Raw genomic sequence first — 18949 nt, 5'->3', positions numbered from 1 at the left:
AAAACATGAGCGTGTCCCTTTAAACGGAAACTCAGCTGAAGAAATATAATATTAAAGACTATTTTACATAACATTTTATCATGTACGTTGTTTTTGTGTAAGTGTCTAGACAAATGCATTATAACATGGAACTCCAACTGGCGCAAAAGTACGCCCATCCTTATTTTTTGACACCAACTTTCGTGATAAGTGGTTGTACGTTAAGCCAAGTTTAGAGCGCAGGCACTGTAAAGACAGTTTTTTTACATTACAAAGGTCATAACTCTGTAATACTCTATAATACCTGAGGCGACATGGCTAGTAATAAAATTCGACCAAGCTATACTTACCATACACATTCAGACCAAATTTGGTGATGATAGGAAAAAGGCTTCTAAAGCAATTGATAGGACAAGACCAATTTAAGGTAATTAATACAATTAAAGTAGAGCGATTACAATACATCGATACATCGATATCACTGGTTATCAAACATGTCCATGGTATAATTCTTATACACATTCTGACTAAATTTGGTGATGATTGGTAGAATGCTTCTTTAGCTATTGAGCAGACAAGATCAATTCAAGATTATTTCTATCATTAAAAGGCAATAACTCTTGAGTAACATGAGCGATATGGCTGGTTATCAAATTTGGTTATGACTGGACAAAGGCTTCAAAAGTAATTGAGCTGTCAAGTCTGATTTGAGGTATATTTCATAATAGAAGGGCGACTACATTCAAGTGATTACAGTGATATGGATGGTTATCGAACTTGTTCGAGACATAATTCTAATTCACATTCTGATTAAATTTCGTGATGATTGGACAAAGGCTTCAAAAGTGATTAAGCGGACAAGACCGATTTAAGGTAATTTCCATAACTTAAGTGCATATTGAGTGGCTACAGCAATATGACTGGTTATCAAACTTCAATAAAATTGAGCGGACGAGACAAATGTTATGTAATTTCTATAGTTAAAGGGTAATAACCCTTGAATGACTACAACGATATGGCTGATTATATCATTTGGATAATGCCAATACACATTCTAAAAACTATTTGGTGGTGATTGCTCAAAGGCCTCTTAAATAATTTAGCGGAAAACATACTGGACGCGCACGCCCGGCTGTTGTTGTTGTTGTTGATCAATCATGAGACTCCTTGTATTTTTGTAGAGGGTCACCCAAGGAAGCTTCCTATAAAGTTTCATTGAATTTGGACTGGTTATTTCAGTGAAGATGTTTTTTAAAGCAAAACATGAAGTCGGCCATTTCGTTGTCGTTGTTGTTAATCAATCGTGACCACTTGTTGTATTTTTGTAGAGGGACGCCCAAGGAAGCTTCCTGTGAAGTTTCATTGAATTTGGCCAGGTAGTTTCAGAGGAGATATTTTTAAGCAACTGTTGACGGACGGACGGACGGGCTGACCGACGATGGACAAAGACCGATCACAATAGCTCACCTTGAGTACTTCGAGCTCTGGTGAGCTAAAAACAACGGGAGATAACTCTGCAATGAAGTGCCCCAGCATTGTAATTTTTACAATGTGCATAACCTCACATCAGTTTCTATATATTTTTTTTTACTTTAACCATTATATATTTTACAACAATTGTGAAGGAAGCTTATACTAAGTCACTCTCGTTGGCACGTTGTTGCGCGAGAGTGTGGTCTTGTGTTGTTGGGGAAACCGGAGAACCCGGAGAAAACCCACTTGTCCGGCTTGGTGATCACTAACTAAACTCACATACGCCCAGGCGGGATTTGAACCCGGGTCGCATTGGTGAGAAGCGAGTGCGCTAACCACTGCGCTAACCGGACAACCGGTTATTTTTTTTAAATAATCAATTCCTTCAAGCAGTTTTTGAGTAAGTGCAAAGGACAAAATTTTCATTAAAATAAAACTGAACAAGGGGAGTAATCTGAAATAAAGTACCACAGAGTATTGCAGGGTGTACAACTTCACATTCTCATCTTATATGTACCAATCTTCAATCAATTGATTTATGCAGTTTTTCAGTAAATGCTTATAACATTGCAATGAAGTGCACTTGCTTTATCAAAAAATAATTCTTTGCACATCTTCATATTGGTATCGATCTTTGTTCCAAGTTTCATTCAAATCTTTCAAGTTATTTTTGAGTTTTGAGTCCTGCTCCGGACAAAAAGTAATAATAATGTCAGGTTCTTTTATGAAATGCATACTACAAAATGTTCAGACTCTTTTACCAATATCAACAAAAACAGAAGAAAGAAGAAGAAAGTTTATTCAAAAGCAACATTCAACACACTACATATTGGAAATAAGCCAATATGACCCTTGATCAAATTATTACATAACATAATACAATAGCTTATGTATACATGTATGGCGAAGCCTATTTAATTATTTATAAATAGGTTTATCTATATCACAATGTTAACAACTGTATATGTATGATTCAATATACTTTTCTAAGTACATCAACTTTGAAATATTTCCTCTGTTGTATACCCATTGTAGGGAATACTTCCGCTTGTATATACATATTAAATTACGAGCAAATGGCCCATGATCGAAATTAAGAAAAATAAATAAAATCAATTTAATTCTTAAACAAATGGACAAATCATAAGACAACAACTGTATTCAGCATACCAATATGATAATAATATAATGTTTATAACCTTAATAGTGAATAAAGATTTTGATGAAACTGGTTAAATATCTTGGTCGACCAGTATTAAAAAAAACATTTAGGTTTCCCTTAATTGGCCTGGATTAGGGTGTGTGTCTTTCTTATTTCAAAAGCATTTAAAATAAATACAGCTAATTATCTAGTAAGACATACAAGTGTAATTCAATAATATGTTTTGTAAGCTTTCTTATTTCATTAGATTTACTTATAAAAAAGTACACAGTCGATTTAACACCTTTTATTTGATGAGAACAACTCTTTTTCCACATACTCGGGTTACTTGTGTTATACTTGCTTATATAACGTTTCCGAATGTCTTTGTAAATATATATTTTCTGATATCTAAACCATCTACCGTTGATTTTTTTTCATATCAAAAACTTGATTTAACAGAGTAAATTGTACACAGTTTTCAACTGTTACTAACTTGACCATGCCAATCCTGTTTATACATATTACATAATCTATTTACAAGATACAATAATATTTATTTAAAGTCGGGTAACAAAAACATTAGCTCAATGAGCTATTTTCCGACATGAATAACAAACATACATGACATATCAAAACATAACAATAAGCTTATGACCTTGAAACAAAACCATATAGTTAAAATAGGTACAAATAGTGGAACAAATATTTACAACTAGAACTCCGCGAGTTGGATGTGTCGCCTGACGAATTATTTACTGTCAACATTATAGCTGTTAGATTGGCATTTTATTCATTTATAGACAATGATGTTGCCATTTAACTTTCAAGTGTAGATGGCATTTGAACCCTCAATCAGATATAGCTACGGTATAAGTTTCAGGTTGAAACCTCCTATAGTTTACGAGATATGCCACGGACAAAACCTAAGCAAGAAAATTAACAAAGGGCAATAACTCTAAAAATATGGCAGCAAGAGTAACGGTTCTTGTGCACTGCACTTGCCCTCAATGAGATCTATCTAGCTATGAAGTTTCAAGTTGATACCTCTTATATTCTTCAAGATATGCCCCGGACAAAACTTTAAGCATGAAAAATAACAAAGGGCAAAACTCTAAAAATATGGAAGCAAGAGTAACAGTTCTTGTGCACTGCACTTGCCCTCAATTAGATCTATGTACATATGAAGTTTCAAGTTGATACCACTAATAGTTTAGGAGATATACCCCGGACAAGCGAAAATGGGACGTGGACGCCGCCGCCGACAAAAGTAACCCCTATATGTCGTCTTTTCAGGCGACACAAAAACTGTTCCTTCTTATTTGCATGCATACAAGTTTAACTTAAAGGATAATCGTATATATATTTAAATAGCAAAATTGTAAGTAACATTATATACATGAGAATTACAACATTGTCATGAATGTGTAGTTGGTAAAAATATTATAATTAAAAAAGCTTGATAGGAAAAATCTTTGGAATGTATTGCTAAGAAGAGGTATTATATTTATAATGTAAAATTCTACTAGATTTTGCTGTTATTATCAGAAACAGTAACATACTAAGGCATGGTTGCTCCCATGATTGAGTCAATCCTTACCGACAGGTAACCATTCAAATTTCTGCCCGGCCACTGTCCTGACAATATCAGCACCTACCGCTGTGTAAGAATGATAATTGAAAATGCGAAGTCGTAACACGTAACACGAAATCAAAGTACGTGCCGAAAAAATATGCCACATCTTGTCTAGTGCTTGTAGGCCATCCCACCAAAAATAAACTACTTTTCCGTGGAGACTTAGGATAACAGATATTCAGTGAAACACTTTATAATTCTAAATTTCTGCCTATTTTTAAATTATAAAAGAGTCATTGCCTAGCTGGCCCCAAAACAAAGAGCTCAGCCTATATTTAGTTGTTCTTACTGATGGTTCATCTACACAATTTTCATATTTCAGAATAAAATTACTTACGAAACAAAACACATTTAAGAAGCAATTTGATGTATCAACAAGAGCTGTCATAAGACAGCGCGCTTGACTATGCAACTTTGACTTAGAAGTGAATACAATAATGATGTAATATTACCAAGTTTGGTCTCTTTATGCCAAACCTAATTAAAATTATTAGATACACAAGGTGACTTTGATGCTGCCCTCCCACCAGCCCACCCGAACAATGACGCAAGTCATTTAAATAACTTGTTTTCCCATTATGAAAATATGGTTAAGAATATAATAATGTGCCTTTTAAAAGAAAACAAGAGAGCCATGATGGCCCTAAATCGCTCACCTGAGTAAAAGAGTTTAACCTTTGTTATTAATATAGCTTGTTTCTCAAAGAATATTGAACAAGAGCTGTCAAAGTATGTGACAAATGCCCCCCAATGTGACATTGATCTATGAACAAGTACATAAAAAGTTGATCTTGCCTTTATGTGTCAAATACATATTGCAAGTTATATTAAATATTAAATTGCCTCTGAGCATAGAAAAAAAAAACAATCATACTAAATGACAGCCAACACTCTTTATGTCCTCATATTCAGCATTCCATTGTGAATAAACACTTAAGTGTATCTTTCACCTTAGAGGTAGGGACATGGGTCTTGCACACGACACGTTGTCTTGGTATGTCGAAAACATACGGCAAGTCATTTTAAAATCTGTCCATATAAGAGTAAGTCACAGCGCGGACACGACAGCCTATATTTTCCTTCAGGTTGCCATGGCAACCAGAGTTCTGCATGGAATAATTTTTTTTGAACAATTTTGAAAAAGCACCAACGAAGGATCATTCCTATGAAGTTTCATCAAAATTGTCCAAGCGGTTTAGGAGAAGAAGATGATTGTAACCAATTGTTGACACTCTTCCTTTAGGTTGCCATGCCAACCAGAGTTCTACATGGAATTAATTTCTTTGAACAATTTTGAAAAAGCACCAACCAAGGATCATTCCTATGAAGTTTCATCAAAATTGTCAAAGCGGTTTAGGAGAAGAAGATGATTATAACCAATTGTTGACATTTTCCTTTAGGTTACCATGGCAACCGGGCCAAACAAAATTATGTGAACAAATTTAAGAGAGCCTGAGGTCCATGCAAGGACACTTCAAACCAAATTTGCTGAAGATCTATCAAGGGGTTCATGCGAAGAAAATGTTAAGTTTTTTTTACTAATTTTAGCTCTGGTGGCCCTTAAAAGGGGCCAAACAAAATTATTTGAAAAGACCTGACAGAGGCCCATGCTAGGATGCTTCAGACTTGAAGATCCATCAAGCAGTTAATAAGATCAAGTTGTTTAAATGATTTTCTATTTTTTGCTCTGGTGACCCCTAAAAGGGGCCAAACAAAACCATTCGAACAAAGTTGAGAGAGGACCATGTAAGGATGCTACATATCAAGTATGGAGTCATTCTGACCTTTACTTTCAGAGGAAAAGATGTTTAAGTGACAAGACAATGTAAAAACAAATGACCCCTGAGCAAGGCCAATTTGACCCCGGGACAATAATTTGAATACCTTTGGTGTAGGTCCACTAGGTAACCCTATATACCAAATATGAAAGCTCTAGGTCTTATATTTTGGAGAAGAGGATTTTTAAAGTTTTATTATATAAGACTATATAAAAATATTGAAAACGGGGAACACGGGGCGTGGCCAATTTTGACCCCAGGGCTAAAGTTTGAACAATCTTAATAGTGGTCCGATAAACAATGCTTCATACCAAATATCAAAGGCCTTCGCCTTTTGGTTTCGGAGAAGAAGATTTTATAAGTTTTCATCATATACATATATAAGGAAACCCATGACCGCCCGGGTGGGGCCATTTTTTGACCCCAGGGCCAAAGATTGAACAATATTGGTACAAGTCAACTAGATGATATATCATGCCAAATATCTAAGCTCTTGTCACTACTCGATTTTACATGTGTATCTATATATGTATATTTGTTATTAATTGGTATGTGTACTAAATATGTTATCCAGTTTAAATTAAGACGTTACTTGTCTTTGTGAGTTTGGAGAAGATTTTTGAAGTTTTCACTATAACACATATAGAGAAAACCCATCAGCCCCGGGGTGTGGCCAATTTTGACCCCAGGGCCATAATTTGAACAAACTTTGTAGAGGTCCACTAGACGATGAATCATGCCAAATATCTAAGCTCTAAGCCACGTAAGTTCAGAGGAGATGATTTTTGAAGTTTTCACTATAAACATATAGAGAAAACCCATGACCCCCGAAGGGGGTGGGGCCAATTTTGACCCCAAGGCCATAATTTGAACAATCTTTGTAGAGGTCTACTAGATGATGAATCATGCCAAATATCTAAGCTCTAGTCCAAGTAAGTTCAGAGGAGAAGATTTTTGAAGTTTTAACTATAAACATATAGAGAATACCCTAACCCCCCTGGGCGGGCCAATTTTGACCCCAAGGCCACAATATGAACAATCTTTGTAGAGGTCCACTAGACAATGAATCAAGCCAAATATCTAAGTTCTAAGCAACGTAAGTTCAGAGGAGATTTTTGATTTTTTTAATATAAACATATAGAGAAAATCCATGACCGCCCAGGGGCGGGGCCAATTTTGACCACAGGGCCATAATTTGAACAATCTTTGTAGAGGTCCACTAGACGATGAATCATGCCAAATATCTAAGCTCTAGTCCAAGTAAGTTCAAAGGAGAAGATTTTTGAAGTTTTAACTATAAACATATAGGGAATACCCATGACCCCCGGGGCGGGGCCAATTTTGACCCCAAGGCCATAATTTGAACAATCTTTGTAGAGGTCCACTTGACGATGAATCATGCCAAATATCTAAGCTCTAGTCCAAGTAAGTTCAAAGGAGAATATTTTTGAAGTTTTAACTATAAACATATAGAGAATACCCATGACCCCCCGGGACGCGGCCAATTTTGACCCCAAGGCCATAATTTGAACAATCTTTGTAGAGGTCCACTAGACGATGAATCATGCCAAATATCTAAGCTCTAGTCCAAGTAAGTTAAGAGGAGAAGATTTTTGAAGTTTTAACTATAAACATATCAAGTATACCCATGACCCCCCGGGGCGGGGCCAATTTTGACCCCAAGGCCATAATTTGAACAATCTTTGTAGAGGTCCACTACACGATGAATCATGCCAAATATCTAAGCTCTAGTCCAAGTAAGTTCAAAGGAGAAGATTTTTGAAGTTTTCACTATAACACATAGAGAGAAAACCCATGACCCCCCGGGGCGGGGCCAATTTTGACCCCAAGGCCATAATTTGAACAATCTTTGTAAAGGTCCACTAGACGATGAATCATGCCAAATATCTAAGCTCTAGTCCAAGTAATTTCAGAGGAGAAGATTTTTGAAGTTTTAACTATAAACATATAGAGCATACCCATGACCCCCCGGGGCGGGGCCAATTTTGACCCCAGGGCCCTAATTTGAACAAACTTTGTAGAGGTCCACTAGACGATGAATCATGACAAATATCTAAGCTCTAGGCCAAGTAAGTTCAGAGGAGAAGATTTTTTAAGTTTTTTCACTATAAACATAATTATAGAGAAAACCCATGACCCCCGGGGCGGGGCCAATTTTGACCCAAGGGCCATAATTTGAACAATCTTGGTAGAGGACCATTTGGCGATCCTACCTACCATATATCAACGGCCTAAGCCTTGTGGTTTGGGAGAAGAAGATTTTTAAAGTTTTTCCTTTCCATTGCCATGGCAATCAGAGTTCTGCATGGAATTCAATTCTTTGAAAAATTTTCAAAGGGGACCACCCAAGGAACATTCCTGTGAAGTTTGGATGAAATTGGCTAAGCGGTTTATGAGGAGATGTCGTTTAAAGTAAAAGTTTACGGACGGACGGACGGACGGACGGAGGACGGACGGATGACGGACAAATTGTGATCACAAAAGTTCACCTTGTCACTATGTGACAGGTGAGCTAATAAGAAATAAACAAAATCAAGGGCCATAATTTGTATTTAGGGTTAAAATGGAGTTATGTTTCTTGTTGAAAATAATTTTGAATTTTATTAAGTGCATTGAATGAAAGGTATAGAAGGGTATAGAAGTTATTAATAAATATCCCAACCTGTCCTTAAACTTTAACCCAAGTTCCATAGTCAATCAGGGGGCATAATTTGTGTAAAGAATAATATGGAGTTATCTAACCTCATCATGTGATGGCCATGAACACCTGTGTGAAGTATTTAGTCAATTGAGTAAAGGGTATTGGACTTATAAGTGATTACCCCAACTTGCCCAAAATTTTTAACCGGACACCGATGCCGACGCTGGGGCGAGTAGTATAGCCCTCCTTATTCTTTGAATAGTCGAGCTAAAAACCTTTAGATTGAAGCATTTCTTCAATGCAATTTATACATCATAATATAACATTTCTACACAAAAATACATTCAAAAATTTCCGTACTGCCAATATTTGACACAAAGTTTATAAGAGTCTATATACATGGAGTACCGGCTACACTCACTAATAACTAAGCAGACATGAATCGTTTACATGCATTAATATATCATCGTATCTTCCTAGATTCTTAATTGTAGCCATATTTATAAGGAAAATGTGTAATGCACCTCTCAACATTATTAACAACAAAGCAACAAAAAACTTGGAATATAGGGAAGGGTTAAGAGCCCCACTAGATAATGCTTTATACTAAATTTTTAAGCTCAATGCCTGATGGTTATGGGGAAATGTGTTTTTCTTTATCACTAGCCTTGCCCCCGGCCGGCCATGTTTTTTTATGAACCAACATAGCTTGAATGAATTTGATAAATGATGACCTAAGAAACATTTCTTTGCAATTAATTTTAAATCTTGCAGGTGGTTTCTGCGAAAAATATTATCAAAGTTTTTTAAATATTCCAATACTAATTAAGTCTCATGGTGAAAACTAGCCTCGCAATCTGTTACTTATGCTTTTGTCTTTAGTCTTGCCCCCAGCCAGCCAGGAATTCCTCTCATTGTGCTTTACTATCTCATTGTGCTTTACTATTGTACAAAGTTGAATTAAATTTCATCTATTAGTTTGCAAGTTATTTTACAAACGAGGAAAAGTAACAAAGGGCAATAACTCTGTGATAATTACTGTTTAATGAAAATAAAAATTAACTTCTTTAAAGAATGTTAGCTACTGAAAAAAATGATCTTGATCAAAAGAGTCCTTTGCTTTACAACATAGGCTTAAGCATTACAATTTAAGAGTTTCAAGTGGAGGTTTTCGTTAGGGAAGTGCTACCTTAAAATACACGATAGGATTACGGTGCTTGTGCAACTGCACTTCCTCTCATTGCCATATATCTATACACCAAATTTTATTTCAATCCCATCAGTAGTTCTGAAGTTATGCTCCGGAGAAGAAAAAGTAACAAAGGGCATTAACTCTGTAATAAGCCATAATAAAGTTATAGTTCTTGTACTCTGCACTTCCTCTCGTTGTGCTTAACCATTTAATTGAATTTCATCCATTTGTGTTCAAGCTCCATACAGGAAAAGAAACAAAGGGCAATAACTGTTATAAATTGAAATAGAGTTATTGTTCTTGTTTTCATTTAATCATCCGGACTAGGAAAAAAGCAACGGACCGACCCCCGACCACAGGGTGACTCCAATATACCCAGTTCAAACTTCGTTTGTCAGGGTACAACAAACATGAAGCGGAACAACATACAAGCTGTTGCATTTACATATTTATCAGAATTACAGAGTAGTAAAACAGTATTCTGAAGGTAAGAGTTTATTTTCAAGATGTAAAAAGTGTAATTAAATAGTTAGTTTAATATTGTCTTTGAATGTCAGAAGTCTTATATCACGGGTTTTCAGACATTCACGGTTTATCCAAGACGAAAAACAAAAGTTGACAAAATGATCATTCTGTGAGAGTGCAGCTTGTATGAGAATATATATGTAAAGACTCACATCAAGATTCGTGTTATGTACATCAACATACAATAAACAATTTCCGAAAAAATTGATTATATTAATCGCAGAAATATAGAAAATTATCACAGATAAATTAATCAGATGAATTATTTAAACAATGTTAACTTATGGCTGGAATAAAGAACAGACAGAGAAATCATTATTAGGCGCTCCCATTGAAAGCTTAAGGTTTAAGAGTAAGCATAATCAAATACAAACATGATCTTAATTATAACAACAATACTATAAAATCATATACTTTAAGGTGATATATTATTTCCATATTTCATTGAACACCATTTGTTTACATTGGGCAAACAAATGGTTTGGCTAGGGTAATATCCTTTCCAAAAATTGATATCATTATTATTTTTTCTTTTATTAGGCCTAATTGTAAATTTTTAACTTCTAATTATAGTCATATCTAAGAAAACAAACTGGCGAAGTTCTGTGGAAGATCAACCAATGAACCAGCACTGTCAGTTTGAAAAAAGCATCTGAATATCAGGTTGAACTCCTAGTTACATAATCTTAAAGTACAAGTTATCTTTAACCAAAACTATCAGGTCACATCTATCAATGTCCTCCATTGAAACAGCATAGTTTTAACAAAACACTTAAACAAGAGTCTGATATGAATTTGAAATACAATTAAAGTAAACCAGTCTTCCACATCACCATCTATATAAAGAACATCTCAACATGAATATGACAATAGGCCCATAAATATTGTAATAAGCAATACATCTCTGTAACATCATAATACAATATTTAGTACATTGCAATACACAACAACAAACATCTCAAAGTGGACAACAACAAACAAATAAAATCTCCAGAAATTTAAATGCAAATCCCTGAAACACTTATGGGTGTTTTCAAAAAAAATGCAGCCTAAGTGTGACATAGGGGGTCAAATTTCAAACATGTTTTATACATGTTAACTATAACATTTTGCGATCACTGGACATCAAATTTTATGAAATTTGAATTGGTTAATGGACAAAACACAGGACTATGGTATAAAAATCACATTTTAAACTATATTTCATTACATTTTTTCAATTCATATGGCAGATTTTGAATTGATAATAAACATAATCAGTCTTAAGAATCATTGGTTATTGTTCTGTATCCAATGATGGACATATAGATACACTTTTGTGATGTATCATTAATGTAATAACTTGAGAAAAAAAAATTCTCAAGATTTTTTCTCAAATTTGAATCCTAAATATTCATATAATAGATCAATATGTTTTTGTTGTTGACAAATTAAGTCATCTTACAGTGACAAAAATGTATTTACTTACTATTTAGGGTATTCTTAAGACATATTTCAAAATTCATATAAGTATGTTAAGTATTTAGTATGTTATCATATGCATGTTTTAAAAATGTATATATTTCCTAGAACTTGTTACACTTGTGACAACAATAGTGCTTAAAGTAATTTCTTTAAATAAAGAAGTCTTTCATAAATTATCATTATACCAAGCATATGTATGTAATGATTACTGATCAAAATGCATTATAACACATAACTATTCAACTTTAAACTAACAAAAATTACAAAAGCATATGTCTAACATTAAAGCATTCAACATATGACAGTCCTTTTTACATGTAGATAAGGAGAAAATGACTGTCATATGTTGAACGCTTTAATGTTAGACATATGCTTTTGTAATTTTTGTGCTAGCCCATGCATGAGATTCTTTTGGTTTTTTCTTGCACGTTCTGTTTGTTTTCTGGTTGTCTGCCCTTTCGCAGCTGATTTTGACCTTAGTAACTTAACTGATGACATACTAAGCGGGCTTAGCGCAAAACGGTTGTAACGGACTTTTTTTCCAAAAGTGATATTTTCATATTTTTTAACCTATTTTATAAGCCTCCATATAATCCCAAAACATTAGCTCTGTAATCTAAGGATAAATTTATATAAAGCCATATTAGTCAAAAGGTTGTATCAGAAAATGGCAATTTATTTTTGTGCAAAACGGTTGTAACTGCACTTACAACCGTTTTGCACAGAAAACTTTGAATCAATAAACCATTAGGATGGGATGTAACTCCAATATCATGATGACATCATTGATTACATCATGATTATTTAACATTGTTTTCGAGGAGAGACAGTTATATTGATGAAAAATGATTTTTTTTTTTAAATAAACTCCCAATAAAATGAAAAAATGCATGTTTAAACATCACAGTTACGAACAATATCTCATGTTTTATTCCTTTAGTCCTAATTTTTCATTTATTAATATAATGTGTATGATATATTGTCCATAAGATAAAAAAAGTCATATATTTAGGAAAAAGAATTGAAAAATTTGATAGTATTTTTAGGCTCTTGTTTAAAATATGATTAGGAAAGTAAATTTAAGTTTAAAATTAAATATCCCTTTTTAGAATTTAGTTGTCTGTGTTAAGTGCGGACATGATAAAAGAATGTGTGTTTTTTACAAGAATATTGTTTCTCTTAGTAGTTTTTATTTGTAAACATTTATTATTTATTTATATTTTGTGGGCTTTTTATGGTAGAATGAGTTTGCATGTTAAAATTTAATATTTTGGCAATATTGACATGTTTTGTACACAGAATCATAACTTTTATAAACTAATGAAAAACAAAGGCAATTGATCTAATGATTAAGGTACATCATAATTGATGAAAACACAAATTAATTCCCCTACCAATTCTAGAAGAATGTTGTATACTTTTACTGAATATTTCGTATCCTATAACACCCTTATTTCCAGCAGAAAACTTTATCCAATGGAAGTTACATGTATGTTGCAACCGATTTATTGCTCTCAGAGTAAAAAATGTTCATGTGATATTCATGAGCTTTCGCTTGATTGAATGATCTTCAATAGCAAAAAAGTATATCTATGGAAGTCATTTTGACATTGGTGAGTTTGAATTCATGCTGATATGAACTAAATCTTATGGATAAAATTCTGATATTCATGAACTATATAGTTTCAAGTCATTGTGGTGTTTATGACTAGCGAAGATCTAGGAAAGTCATTTTGATATTCATGAACTCTGGTGTTTCAAGTCATGCTGATGATTTTGACTAGGAAGAAGTAGATCTATTGATCATTTGGATATTCATGAACTCTGTAGTCGAGTTCATGCTGGTGTTTATAAATTTCGAGAAGTACCTATGTAAAGTAATTATGATATTCATGAGCTATACAGTTTAAAGTCATGCTGGTGTGTTTATGACTAGCGCAGAAGTAACTCAATTAAAGTCATTTTGGTATTCATAAGCCATGCTGGTGTTTCTAACTGACTGGGTAAGCAGTATGAATAGTTGTAAAATAGTAGGTAGTTGGTGTCATCATTGGCATGGTTGTCATGATGGTTACTACTGGTCAATACTACAAGTAACTACTGGATAAGAAATAGATAGAAACAGATAAGATGGAAATCGTTCTTATATTCATGAACTACGTAAATGGAAATCATGCTGGGGTTAATGATTTTTTTTTGAGTGGATGGAAGTTATTCTGAAATTCATGAGCCAATTAGATGAAAACATGCTGGGGTTAATGATTTATATAAGAGTAGATGGAAAACATTTTGATATTCATGAGCCAAGTAGATGGAAATTTTGTGCTCGGGTTTATGATTTGTTTAAGAGTAGATGGAAAGTATTCTGATATTCATAAGCCAAGTAGATGGAAATCATGCTGGGGTTAATGATTTGTTTAAGAGTAGATAGAAGTTGATCTGATATTCATGAGCCAAGTTGATTAAAATCATGCTGGGGTTAATTATTTGAGAAGATTGAAGACATTCTGATATTCATGAGCCAAGTAGAAGGAAATTATTCTGATATCCATGAGCCAAGTAGATGGAAATCATGCTGGGGTTAATGATTTATTTCGAGAAGATAGAAGACATTTTGATATTCATGAGCCAGGTAGAATGAAATTGTGTTGAGGTTAATGATTTGTTTAAGAGTAGATGGAAGTTATTCTGATATTCATGAGCCAAGTAGATGAAATCATGCTAAGGTTTATAATTTGTTTAGAGTAGATGTAAATCAAACTGGGGTTAATGACTTAATTAGAGGACATGAAAGGCTTTCTGATTATCATGAGCCAAGATGATGGAAATTGTGCTAGGGTTAATGCTTTGTTTAGAGTACCAGATGGAAGTAATTCTTATATTCATGAGCTAACATGGAAATTGTGCTAGGGTTAATGCTTTGTTTAGAGTACCAGATGGAAGTAATTCTGATACTCATGAGCTAACATGGAAATTGTGCTAGTGTTAATGCTTTGTTTAGAGTACCAGATGGAAGTAATTCTTGTATTCATGAGCTAACATGGAAATTGTGCTGGGGTTGATGATATGTTTAAAAGTAGATGGAAAGTATTCTGATATTCATACGTCACGAAGATGGAAATCATGGTGGGGTTAACAATTTCTTTCGAGTAGATGGAAGCAATTCTGATATTCATGAGCCATTTAGATGGAAATCATGCTGGGGTTAGAGTTGAAGATTTGTTTAGAGTTGATGGTTAAGTCTTTCTGATGAGCCATGTCGATGGAAATCATGCTGGTGTTAATGGTTTGTTTTAAGTAGATTGAAGTCATTCTGATATTCATGAGCTAACATGGAAATTGTGCTGGGGTTGATGATTTGTTTAAGAGTAGATGGAAAGTATTCTGATATTCATAAGCCAAGTAGATGGAATTCATGCTGGTGTTAATGGTTTGTTTAAAGTAGATTGAAGTCATTCTGATTATCATGAACCAAATAGATGGAAATCATGCAGGTTAATGATGTTTAGTGTAGATGGAAAGTATTCTGATATTCATGAGCCATGCAAGTAGATGGAAATCATGCTGGTTAATGTTGTTTAGTGAAGATGGCATGTATTCTGATATTTAGAACCCAAGTAGATAGAAATCATGCAGGTTAGTGATGTTTAGTGTACCTTAGATGGATTGTATTCAGATATTCATGAGCCAACTTGAAGTAGATGGAAATTATGCTTGGGTTAATGAGGTTTAGTGTAGATGGAAAGTATTCATGAGCCATGCAAGTAGATGGAAATCATGCTAGGGTTAAGGATTTGTTAAGAGTAGATGGAAAGTTTCTGATATTCATGGGAATATGTATACTGGAATATGAAAGCCCGGTATTTATGAGCTTTAAAAATATCTTACCCCTTCAATGATTTCATCGCGATATGATGTTTTGGTACCGGATTTGGTCATTGTCAATTTTAAAATAGCTTTCATTTATTATCTATGATTTTGCTACATGATTATATAAATTTCAAGTTCTTGTATATTTTGTACACAATGATGGTCATTATAAGAGCTGATGTCATTAGTATGCTATGGTGATTTGTAAAAATGTTTCTTGATATTATTTTAATTTAAAAACTAGAAATAAGAAATATACATGCATATCTTAATTATTTAATGAAATTGCTATTCACTTCACAATTGTATTAACAAAATGCTGTTATTCATCATTAACAGTTTAAATTAAGCTGATTATAAACTTAAAATATGATGTTCAAGAATTAGATGATTGCAGTATATATTGTTGTTGTTTGAATAAATTAATTATTTAATTGTCTTTCATATATAATAATTTAATTGTTTTTCATATTGTGGTATTAAACTAAAATTTTACCCAAACCCCTGTTTGACATAAGTATATTAACAAAAATATACATAGCATATAAGATGTTCCATACACAACTCAATTTTCAAAAAATAGTAGAAAAAATCATAGCTTTTATCCTCAGTTGATGTATTTAAGTATAATTTACATTGCAAGTAATAAATGGTGCTTAAAAGTCAAATATCTTAAAAGCTATCAAAGAAACTTTAATAAAAAAGTTTCAGTTACAACCCTTTTGCGCAAAATGTATTCAGAAATATCTTCAATTTTTCAGGCAAAACAGTTGTAACTGACTGTTACAACCCTTTTGCGCAAAAATAAATTTAGAAAATTCCTCAATTTTTTGTGTAAAAGGGTTGTAACGGACTGTTTTACAAATATCTCTTTTAGAAATTGAATGCAAGGTGTTATTGTGATTTATTCATGAAAAGTACACAAAATTAAAACTGTTATTAAAAAACAAAGTGAAAATGATATGAACTAGGGAAATAAATCATTTTTTATGCTCTCCTGAACAATTTTCAAAACGTCAGTTACAACCGTTTTGCGCTAAGCCCGGTCTGTCTTGCATTTTCAGCAGCTTCTGTTTTAAGAGCAGCAGCCTTTCTGTGCTTTTTCTGCCTTAGGCTTTTATTTCTGCATCATATTTAAAGTTGTTTTTTCTCAGCTCTTTAACCTTCTGTCTATATAATTCATTCTCGGCCTTCTTCTTTTGTTTCAACTTTTTCTTAAGTTTGGGATCTGATTTTAGTTTCTCCCTGTACCTTTTTACCCGTTCTTTTGAGCTTGAAGAGGGCTTGCTTTCACTATCCCTATCCTTATTCTTAACGTTTTTCCCTTTAAAAGGAAGTTTGACCACCAGTCGCATGTTTAATTGTTATTCTTTACTGTTTACCTGTGTAAATCAAAAGTATTATTCATAAAAGTCAAAAGATGAATATTATGTCACAAGTGTAACGTTACATGGCATGTTGCAAAACTTAAATAATTATATTCTATAATCATATTTATTTCATATTTTCTTTATTTCTGAGCATGTAAATTATCAATCATTAAATTTAGTTTTAAAAAAAACTCGACTAAATAGTTTTAAAAAGAAAATGTTCCCTTCTGCATTTCTACAAAAACAAATTGTCATGTATTTTAAATGGTACTTACTCAAAACTTGGCTATGCTATACTTAAAATATATTTTAATGTTCCTGCATGTTAACTTAACACAACGAAGAGTAATGGAGTTATGGATGTCTAAAAATATGCCACATGCTCAAAATGTGTTACACTTGTGACATCAGTTATGATCAGGTAGTGAAGTCATTCACTTCCCCACTTGATCATTTTTTCTATACATGTTGTGTTTGGACTTCCTGGAAGTGAAAAAAATAAAAAAATGCATTGTTAAATATGAATGGGAAAAATGATGATGTTTAAAACACATAATGTTACACTTGTGACATTCCTATGTTATGTTAGTTAGTCTAGACTAGATACAAATTCTCTTTGTTTTGAGTTAATATGCTAGTTGTTTTACAAAGCCAACAGATTGTTATTCATCAAAAAAATAGTCTCTTTATATAGTGCCTTATAACTTTTCAAGGCAGCTCCAGTACTTTGAGAACTCTGAAATTCTGAATGATTGAAAATTCAACAGGTGTGAATTAAAACATGCTAGTTATGAATTTAACTAGTAAGAATTATAAGTGAAAGTATAAAACTGTTTGAAGTGGTTATAGCAAATTTTCAGTTACATTGAGTCATTTTTCAATACAAAAAAGTTGTGAACTTTAATTAACAAATTACACAAAGGGTAATTTAAAAATGTCACACAAAAAGCGTTACACTTGTGACATTTTTGACTACATATTTCACTGTAACTTTTTAACAGATAATGCTACATCTCTAAATTTTGGCACAATTATAGGCAAACAAGCACTCCACATAATAGTACCCACTATCTGCATATATTTGCTATATATCTCATTAAAACATTCATTAAAGGAAAGGCTGCATTTTTTTTGAAAACACCCTTATTCACAGCCAAACACAATGACCCAAACAATGGAACTGAATGTCTTAGTGTCAATATTCTCAAAATTGAAATCACACCAAAACATACAGCCCTGACATGACTATCGATAACACTTAAAGTGCATCAAACTGAAATCACATCAAAGCACACAGCTCTGACATCAGTCAGACATGAATTTCAACAATAATAAACCAAAAACAGCGATACCTTTAACAGTTTACAAAATGATCAATATGTAAAAAGAAATAACGAAATGAATAAATGAACATTGCTCAAAAAAACATAGCAAGAGTATTGCATATCAGAACGTAGTTTACAAACCTACGCTATGTGTTATTTGGCATAGTTCAGATCCTTCCCCCGAGTATAGTTTTTCTTGGAACAACCCTCATCAAAAAAATTGAAATTGTTTGTGCAATACAATTACATTTTTCATGCATTAACAGACTGTCGGTTCACCAAAAACACAGCTATAAGGTAAAACAAGGGGGATGCCTCAACTGATGTCTTGATATGCTGAAATCGTAATAATCAAATTATAAATTTAGTGTCTATTGAAGTCACAAAACTGTTAAGCCAATGAACAGTATATTTATATTATAGGAGTACAAAGTCTTCATATAACAAACACAGATAACATACTGTATGCTGCCACTAACGGTCACCAAGGTAGCAGCTAATAGAATACAACGGCTCGAACACAGCTAAATATTA

The 18949-nt window shown here is 33.3% G+C and overlaps 1 protein-coding gene across 2 annotated transcripts in view; it reads right to left on the bottom strand.

Annotated features, from left to right (window-relative positions):
- Positions 1–2234: 2234 nt before the first annotated feature.
- The window catches only part of LOC128231805 (tumor necrosis factor receptor superfamily member 11B-like), a 39209-nt gene continuing 22494 nt past the window's right edge, over positions 2235–18949 (bottom strand). For both annotated transcript variants that reach the window (XM_052945005.1, XM_052945004.1), the window contains exon 6: positions 2235–18751. In XM_052945005.1, coding sequence (XP_052800965.1) covers positions 18706–18751 — 46 coding nt within the window. In that variant the 3' untranslated portion in view covers positions 2235–18705. The remainder of the gene's footprint in view (positions 18752–18949) is intronic.

This window comes from Mya arenaria, chromosome 4, assembly GCF_026914265.1.
Source record: "Mya arenaria isolate MELC-2E11 chromosome 4, ASM2691426v1".
Classification (NCBI taxonomy): Eukaryota; Metazoa; Mollusca; class Bivalvia; order Myida; family Myidae; genus Mya; species Mya arenaria.
Note: the sequence above shows the minus strand (reverse complement) of the source record. Positions and strands in the feature narration are given on the sequence as shown.